This window comes from Lipotes vexillifer, unplaced genomic scaffold (genome assembly GCF_000442215.2).
Source record: "Lipotes vexillifer unplaced genomic scaffold, Lipotes_vexillifer_v1.1 scaffold1098, whole genome shotgun sequence".
Lineage (NCBI taxonomy): Eukaryota > Metazoa > Chordata > Mammalia > Artiodactyla > Lipotidae > Lipotes > Lipotes vexillifer.
In genome coordinates, this window is record NW_006798559.1 from 227,847 (window position 1) to 236,383 (window position 8,537).

Sequence of the window (8,537 nt, forward strand, 5' to 3'; positions counted from 1 at the left end):
CCCCCTGCATCGGCAGGCGGACTCTCAACCACTGCACCACCAGGAAAGCCCGGGGATTCTTTTTGAAGTAATGAAAATGTTCTGAAGTCCAGTGTGATGTTGGGTACACAACTTTGAACACAGTCAAAACCATTGTACACTTCATGTGTTGTGCTGTTTTGTTTTTTTTTTGTCTGTGCTGGGTCTTCGTTGCTGCACGCAGGCTTTCTCTAGTTGCGGCGAGTGGGGGCTACTCTTTGTTGTGGTGCGCACGCTTCTCACTGTGGTGGCTTCTCTTGTGGAGCACGGTCTCTAGGAGCACGGGCTTCAGTAGTTGTGGCACGCGCGCTCAGTAGTTGTGGCGCATGGGCTTAGTTGCTCCGCAACATGTGGGATCTTCCTGGACCAGGGACTGAACCCGTGTCCCCTGCCTTAGCAGGCGGATTCTTAACCACTGCGCCACCAGGGGAGTCCCGAACTGTACACTTTAAACGGGTGAATTGTATGTTATGTGAATTATACCTCAATAACACCGTAACAACAAAAAAAATTAATTGCAGTGCTAGATACATGCAAAGCAATCCAAGGATACCTCTCCTATCTTGGCAATTACAAGAGGACAAACGAAAATAAAATGATTCATCCCTTTGTATCTCAGTTATCTATACTGACTGGTCTGTGCACATTCGAGGCTGGAAACTGGGTTGAATTTTTCTAGTCGTGTCAGTCATGATTTATATCCCCTTCCAATAAGCAGCATTCCTCCTTTGCATGTCTGCAAAAATCTCACGCAGGGCTTGGTGTGAAGGGGGCTTGATTCAAGAAAAGGACTAAAATACTCAGAAAAGGTCTTGCAACTGCAATTTTATTTTCTTTTGTGAAAATAAACAACTGGGAGTTTAAATTGCTCCAAAAAACCCCATAAAAATGAAAAGAAATACACACAGAAGCATGTGAGGTGATGGGGGAAGGAGGAGGGTCTTTAGAGCTTTGGCAGATTGTGCTAGCACGGACCTGGGTGACAGGAGCCAGACCTCGAAGCCAGGTCCTGTCTGCCACTCTGGGGCTGTGAGGGGACATCTCGACTGGTAAGGGGCGGGGGGGGGGGTACACAGGCTTCTTCACTGAGGAAGTGGCAGGCACCTTGAGTCCCTTTAAATGCGGGGAAGAACCACTGCAGAGGACCTCTTCCCCCGCCAAAAGCTGGAGACCGGGGCATTATGGCCACTGAGGGAAAAGGGATGCTGGTGGAGACAAATGAGGCTGAGGTGTCTTCTCACATGGTGACAGCCTTACACTGGGCAGAGGACGAAGGTGAAGGCAAGAACCCACGGAGCTGAGCAAAGGAGAAAAACGTGGGCCAGGTAAAAGGGAATGTCTGGGAATGGGATGTAGATGAAGAGGCTGCGGGCTAGAAATGGCAGCAATGGCCAACAGGCAGGCTGAGTGGGGGAAGCCGGGATGCTGGGGGGTGATGGGAAGAGGCAGGAGGGCAGAGAGTCCAGGAGGTAGAGACAGAGGTGCCTTCTGCCCAGGTCCATCCACCGCTGCACATACAGGAAGAATAACACACTACTTTTCAGTTCTTGTTTTTTAAAGATTTTTGTTTTGTTTTGTTTTGTTTTTTAAAAAAGCCTTAAGATCAGCTACTGGTTACATCTACAAAATGTAAAGTGCTGCTGTTACCAGTCACTTTACAGAACAGTCCAGAGTGGTCAAATATTGACCAATAAAGTTTCCTTTTTTTTTTCTTTTTCTTCTTCTGCATCATTACTACTCGATGAGTCACGTGACAGCCTGCATAGGTCAGTGGGCAGCTTAGTGGGCAGACTTGGTGACCAAGGAAAGAGGCTGGGCCTGGAGCACGGGGAGGGCCTGGTGGGCATGGAGCGTGGCTGGGAAGGAAGGGGGGGACGTCAGCAGAGCTGTGGGCACGGACCCCAGGGGGAGGGGCCGGGACAGGACGGGGGGCTGGCTGCCCATCTGGCCAGAGGAGGTGGCGGCAGCCTTCGCTGACAGGAAGGTAGCCGAGTGGAGAGCCAGCTGGGCTCGGGTCTCTGGCTTGGTGGTGAGGGAGAGGGGCTGGGCTTGCTCTGAGTGGGTGGCGGCCGGGGCAGCTGGGGAGGCCAAGGCCGTGGAGGGTGTGGCCGGCGAGTCCAGCATGCTGCCGTGGGAGGAGGCAGGACTGTCACAGGGCTTCTCAGGGGGCAGGTACTGGACACATGGCTTCTTGCTTTTGGAGGCCAGAGCACCTAGGGGAAAAAAAAAAACCACACAAAAGAGTTAGCAGCTAGGAGCGCGGGGGGAGGCGGAGGTTGCCGAGGAAGCCCAGCTGTACACATCAACTCCGGAAACAAGAATGCGTACAGGGAGGGAAGTGAGAACCTGAAATGACGGCTATGGCTTTCAAGACACCTAGAGCACAGACAAGGGGCAATGCCCAAATGCCAAAGACCCATTCAGATCCTGCCTGGAAGGAAAATAGCTCAGCCTATCACATCATCATCTTACTGCTGAAATCTCATCATTCTGGGAATGGATCTCCACTCAATTTGCTTTAAGATCTTTGGTTTATGGTGCTGTCAGAGATAGTACAGCATCTGCTAAGCAATGTGGTATACAGTGGATTTTGCATCATATACATAGTTAACTTACATGTACTCCTATGGAGATGAATACGCAAATTATACAGATATTAGAAAGGTAGGAAAGGAGATGAAAAGAAAAGCAACGTGATAAAGAGCACTTTAGGAGACTTCCCTGGCAGTCCAGGGGTCAGGACTTGGCGCTTTCACTGCTGTGGCCCTGGGTTTGATCCCTGGTCAGGGAACTAAGATCCCACAAACTGGGTGGTACAGCTCTCCCCCTCCCCCCCCCCCAAAAAAGCACTATAGATGGAACTAAACAAGTTTTGCACTTGTCCTGGAGTGAGCATGAGATGCCCCCCCCCCCCAAAAAAAGCACTATAGATGGAACTAAACAAGTTTTGCACTTGTCCTGGAGTGAGCATGAGATGGGAGGGCTTGAATGAAATACTGGTCACAGTGTGAGCATCTCTCTGCTGGGTGTGATTCTGGTGTAAAAAGATACACTAGATATTTGTGGCACAAAGGGCCCCCCCCCAATCCAAGTGAACAATCATTTCTGATATTCGACCAAACAAACATTGGAAGAAAACCTGATTCTACTGGACTCACTGATAGGTGATATGTCCATTCCTCATGGGCTGCCTTCCTAAGGGAATTTCAAGGATCATTTCAGCGACATTCAGTTTTTACCTTATGCATTGATTTTAGAACCTAACCCTCAAATAAGACACAACTCAACTGAATTGAAAAGAGCCTTCCAAGTGACAAAGTGCTGGACCATTTAACAAGCAGAGTGACTGGAAAAATCCCTTCACTTCTTCGAGCCTCTTAACAGATCATCTCCAAAAAGGGGATATTAATAACACCCCCCCCCGAGTGTACACAAGGCTGAGGCCTTGAAAATGGCAGCTATCATAATACGGCATTGTCACCATGTCCATCAGAGACCCGGGTACAAAGTGCTGGCGGGTGTAGCTGGGACAGTGGGAAAAAGAGGTAAAGACGCAGGGCCCTCCTGAGGACTCACCGTCTGCCTCCTGGACTTGCTGCTGGGACTGGGTCTGGGACAGCTGCTTTTCTCGCTTCCTCTTCTTTTTCTTACCCTGAAAGATACGGCCAAAGGAAGAGGTAACCAGGGACAGAATAACCGGCTTTTCTGAGGGACTCCCAGCTATGAAGCGGGGAGACAGGATTCTTCCTGCACTGGGCACCCAGATCACACTCCCCGCAGCAGCCTCATAAGGTGGCGCAGTGAGCCTGCCTGGAACACGTCTTCCCTCCCGCACTGGATCCCCTCCCTCCAGCTCCCGTGTCCCGGCTTTCTCGGAAGGCCTCATTCTTTTCCTGCCCTTCAGGCTTACTTTTCCATTTCTCTCCCTAGAACAGTGTAAGTTTCCTGATCTTTTCTGAGGGGTCCCAGGTCTCACTGAAAATCTAATGCAGCTGGGAATTCCCCAGCTGTCCAGTGGTTAGGACTCTGTGCTTTCACTGCCGAGGGCGTGGGTTCAATTGGGGAAAAAACCCCAAATAAACCCCAAAAAACTAACGCAGCTATGCAGCCTTTTGGCACAAAAAAAGCAAGTGACAACATACATACAAAAACCTTCCCAGTTTCAGGGAGTCATCAAAAACGCAGGCAGCGGCTTACGCATTGGTCTCTGAGCCCCAGGTTGGGAACCCTTGGCTAGAGACACTGACCACAGAGCTAGCACACAGCTCACACTGCACCCTGAATTATGGAATTAAAGGCTGAGTCCACTTCCAACGGGACAGGCACAAATTTGATTCTGTCCCCAGGATACCAAACCATGGCCTTGTTGCCTTCCTGAGAACTAAAATGTCTTCCTTATCTCTAGAGAAATACAGACTTCTCCCTGGCCTCCCTGGAAGCTGACTCCGTTGACAGGGTCCTCTATCAATGGAGTCAGCTTCCTTTGCCCCTCTTGCTCTCGGCAGAGGCTGCTCCTGCTGTCTGATGGGCACGTACGTAGTTGTCCCGGGCTGACCAGGTCGGGTAGAGCTGCGAGTGAAGCTGCCGCTCCTTCCGGGCCAGTTCATAGTACTTGGCCTGTTCTTCTCGGGACAGGTTGTGCCACTGCGGGAGAGAGGACCAGCGAGGACAGAGCGGTGAGCGTGGGGGACGCTGAGCCGCACAGCCTGGAGCACAAGGGCAGGCCTTACCTTTCTCCCCAGGATCTGGTTAATGGCTGCACTTTCCTTCAGGGTGCACTCGGCCACCACCTTGGCCCTCATCTCCTTCATATATAACATGAAGGCATTAAGAGGCTTCTTCACGTGGGGTTTCTTTTCTTCCTCTTTTTTCACTGTGACAGGTGATTTCCTGGGAAGTCATAAGGCTGTAGGTTAGCTGGTATCAGCTGTCATCTCTCTAGGAGGCTAAGGGCTGTCTGCCTCTGGGGAGGGAGATGCTGTTGCTTGGATGATAATGCAAGTTGCCCGGGGCTGCTTTCAGAGCCTGAGCACCTAGTTCCTAGCCTCTGACAGACCTCCGGCCATATTCCAGGAAAGGACAACTTCCTGACAATGGAACAGAGGGTGGTGGTGAGAGCTGGGATGCACTGGCTGCGGGTGAGAAAGAGGAGGGGGCAGGGCACTTAGGCAGAAACGGAGAGGGGAGGTCTCCTCGGCTATGAGGCACCGACTTTGGCTTTCCTGCTGTCTTTATGGCACAGTGGACAAAGCACAGGCCTTGGTGCTGGGCACAGCTCTGCCACCGGTCAGCCATGTGACCTTGAGAATATTCTCCTTTCTGGGCCTTACAATTTTCGCGTGTATGGGGGGGCGGGGTGGGAGGGGGAGAAGGAAGCTAAAAGCTCTCTCAGGTTCTCTTTCAGCCTCAAAGTCCTGGTTGTAAAACTTTCCTTAATGTGAGAAGAGATGCACGGTGTCTCTGAGAGGATGGGAACTCCAGGGGTCAAAGGGAACAGTTCCCAAGGGAGAGGGTGTAGTTGATGAAGCTGCCGGGCTGCCAGCTGAATGTCCCCAAGAAAGCAACCCATGGCACTCGCTGCTCAGAGACTGGCCACCCCCCATCAGGCTGCCTGTTACTCACGCGATCACGGCCGGGCTCAGGCTGGGGGGCGCCGGTTCCTGCTTGACGATGGGGGAGACGATAGCGGGGTGGGGGATCCCTGAGGTGGGCAGACCAGGATGGGCCGGAGCCACCATGTGAGGGGAGAACCGACTGGAAACCAGACTGTGTACCAGATGGAAACAAAGACAACAGAGGGATTCAGGCAGAATGCTTGTCACAGAGGATGTGGCGGGCCCCCAGTCTTGATGGTGGAGGCGTGTAAACACCTCTGCTGTGGCAGTGGTGGAGCAACGGAAGGCCATGCACTGACCTCGGCAGAACCGGTTTGGGAAACACCCAACAAACCTCCCCCCCACAAGCGTGCAGGCTTCCTATATCTGGTGCTGAAAGCAGGTAGGATGAAAAACACAAAAGAAGATGCAGCGGGTCTGAGGCCAGAGTACACAGGGGGGAAAGAAGGGCTTAGGCTGTGGGTTGCACTTCTTTTGTCACTGGCGGTACCACTGTCAGGTAGATCGGCCACTGAGACAGAAATCCCCTTTCACTGTTCCCCTCTCCTGACATCACTGCAGGAACAATTCATCTCCCAGCTTCAGAGTGACGTACTCAAAATGCTTCAGTGCCACAAAGCCCAGCCCAGCCCGTGAGGGGACGTGCAGGAGGGTTGAGTGCGAGGGCTTTGAAATGCTTCTCTTAGAGAGATGGGGCAAGAGTGGGCTGAGCCTATGGTCTCCATCCCCAGCTTATCAGAGAGGAGGGAGGAAAGGTGAGCACCTGCCTCCTCGCTTACTGCCAAGAGAAAGCTGTGTAATGGTCAGAAATGGCAGGGACGCTGGTAGACAACCATTCCCTGTACTGCCACTTCCTGCTCACAGCTCCAGTCCCAGGACTCACCTGGACATTGAGGCATTCATGGCGAGTGCAGGGTAGGGGTGCCGGAAGCCGCCGGGAGGAAGGGAGTACATGGGCTGTCCTTGCCTGTAAGGGCCAGGAGCAAGGAAATCTGGTCAGCAAATTGGCTAGAATGGGAATGTTCAGGACAGGGAAGGAGAGGCGGTTGGGAGGAAAGGATGATAAGTAAAGGCAGGAAGTAGGAAGGAAGAGTTGGGGGGACACTGCCCTGGGGAGAGCAGGGAGGTCTGAGTCCTGGGCTTTGGTGAGAGGGCTCCATGTGGGGGAGGGGGGGGCGTCTGTATACAGACCACCAGGACCGGCTGGAGGTACAGAAGTTAGAACTCAGCATAAGGAAGGAGGGAGGGTAAGAAAGGCTGTAAGTTTCCTTACTGTGGGACGAGCCAGCCGAGGGGATGGGGGATTTGCCCGACAGCTCCGGGAGACAGTGGGTAATACGGAGACAGCTCAGATGGGTGAGGGGGCCGGGGGATTCCTGCTTCCAAAGAGAGATGTGTCAGACAATTCCTTGGCCCTACATTAACACCTTAAAATAATATCAAACAGGAGGTTCCTTGCCCTGTATTCCCAGGTGCCCTGGAGCTTGGAAGGCCCTTTCTTTTATTATCCCTGCCCTCTGTCACCAGTAACTTCCAGCTGCTCATACAGGAGTCGTCCAAGACACAGGCAGGAAATTTTGGACTGACAGACCCAAGATATCCCCAGAGTCATCAGCTAGAAAAGCTGCCTCATTCATGGAAAGATAAACTTTGGATCTCTGTTCCACATTTGTCCTCCTTATTATCTGTAACTCGTAGTAGCTGTGATTTCTCTAAGGAGGAGCTCCAAAAATGCTTTGACCCATGGAAACGCTATGGGAATTTTAGGAAGACTCTTGCTCCCTCTGGGATGGAGTTTGGGTGAGCAAGTTAAAAACAAGCCAACTCAGTCTACTGCTTTACAGCTATACTTATGTCTGGCTAGACTGTTTACTTCCATATGTTCAGTTTAGGGCCTAGGTTTTGGTTTAAGGAGGCACAGCCCGTAGCCGGCTAGACTTCAAAGTCAATGAGAAAGGAGATTGTTTTCCCCCCCTTCCAATCTTAAAGTTTTAAGACATTCTAACATAGAAGAAGCAGTGGCAACACCAAATGCTTTGCTGTGGAGCCAGGCCCTGTGCATCATCTCATTTAATCTCCTTTCATCCTCACAATGACCCAGTGATGCAGAAGGGACACGTAAGGCACTGATGAGCGAACTGAAAAGGCTAAACTTAGTGGGCAGGGTTAGAGACAATTGAGAGTTGGAGACATGGTTTGAGCCCAGGTCTGTCCGATTCCAGGGCTGAAATACTGCCCGAGAAGAAAAGCCCACCCCCACTGGAGCTGTGGAGCTGGTCCAGACTGAGCAGCCACTGACTCACCTGTCTTTGGATCGATCTCTGGGGAGAGGTGTGTGGGAGGGGAGCCAGGGGAGAAGTGGTCGTTGCTGTAGGTGATGAGGGGCGTCAACGGATGCATGTGGTGCGGGTGCTGAACAACAGGAACTTTATTAGACTGAAAGACAGAGAGAAAAAGACTAAGGACAGTTGCCGAGGAGATGGAGAGTACGGGCAGACCTCAGAGCTACTGCAGGTTCCGTTTACTGCTTTATTTGCAGCAAAGCAAATCACACACACTTTTTGCTTTCTCGATGCATCAATCTATTTTTTTTGAAAAAGAAATTTTTTCTTTTTTTTGCTGTGCTGCACGGCATGTGGGATCTTAGTTCCCTGACCAGGGATGGAATCTGCACCCCCTACAGTGGAAGAGCAGAGTCTTAACCATTGGACCGCCAGGGAAGTCCCTCCCAGTGCGTATAAAAGTTACGTTTGCACTGTACTGTAGTCTGTTAAGTGTGCAGTGGCATTATGTCTAAAAAAATATGCACATACCCTAATTAAAAATACTTTGTCAAAAGGTGCTATCGGGCTTCCCTGGTGGCGCAGTGCTTGAGAGTCCGCCTGCCGATGCAGGAGACGCGGG

The 8,537-nt window shown here is 51.6% G+C and overlaps 2 protein-coding genes across 2 annotated transcripts in view; both read right to left on the reverse strand.

Annotated features, from left to right (window-relative positions):
• TGOLN2 (trans-golgi network protein 2) overlaps positions 1–1,059 on the reverse strand; it is a 12,827-nt gene extending 11,768 nt beyond the window's left edge. The window contains exon 1 of the mRNA XM_007470597.1: positions 994–1,059. Coding sequence (XP_007470659.1) covers positions 994–1,059 — 66 coding nt within the window. The remainder of the gene's footprint in view (positions 1–993) is intronic.
• Positions 1,060–1,569: 510 nt separating this feature from the next.
• The window catches only part of TCF7L1 (transcription factor 7 like 1), a 162,232-nt gene continuing 155,264 nt past the window's right edge, over positions 1,570–8,537 (reverse strand). Inside the window, exons 5-12 of the mRNA XM_007470598.1 lie at positions 7,937–8,069; positions 6,907–7,009; positions 6,517–6,600; positions 5,641–5,784; positions 4,749–4,908; positions 4,555–4,662; positions 3,595–3,670; positions 1,570–2,231 (exon numbers count right to left, since the gene is read on the reverse strand). Of these exons, the coding sequence (XP_007470660.1) occupies positions 1,798–2,231; positions 3,595–3,670; positions 4,555–4,662; positions 4,749–4,908; positions 5,641–5,784; positions 6,517–6,600; positions 6,907–7,009; positions 7,937–8,069 (1,242 nt within the window). The 3' untranslated portion in view covers positions 1,570–1,797. The remainder of the gene's footprint in view (positions 2,232–3,594; positions 3,671–4,554; positions 4,663–4,748; positions 4,909–5,640; positions 5,785–6,516; positions 6,601–6,906; positions 7,010–7,936; positions 8,070–8,537) is intronic.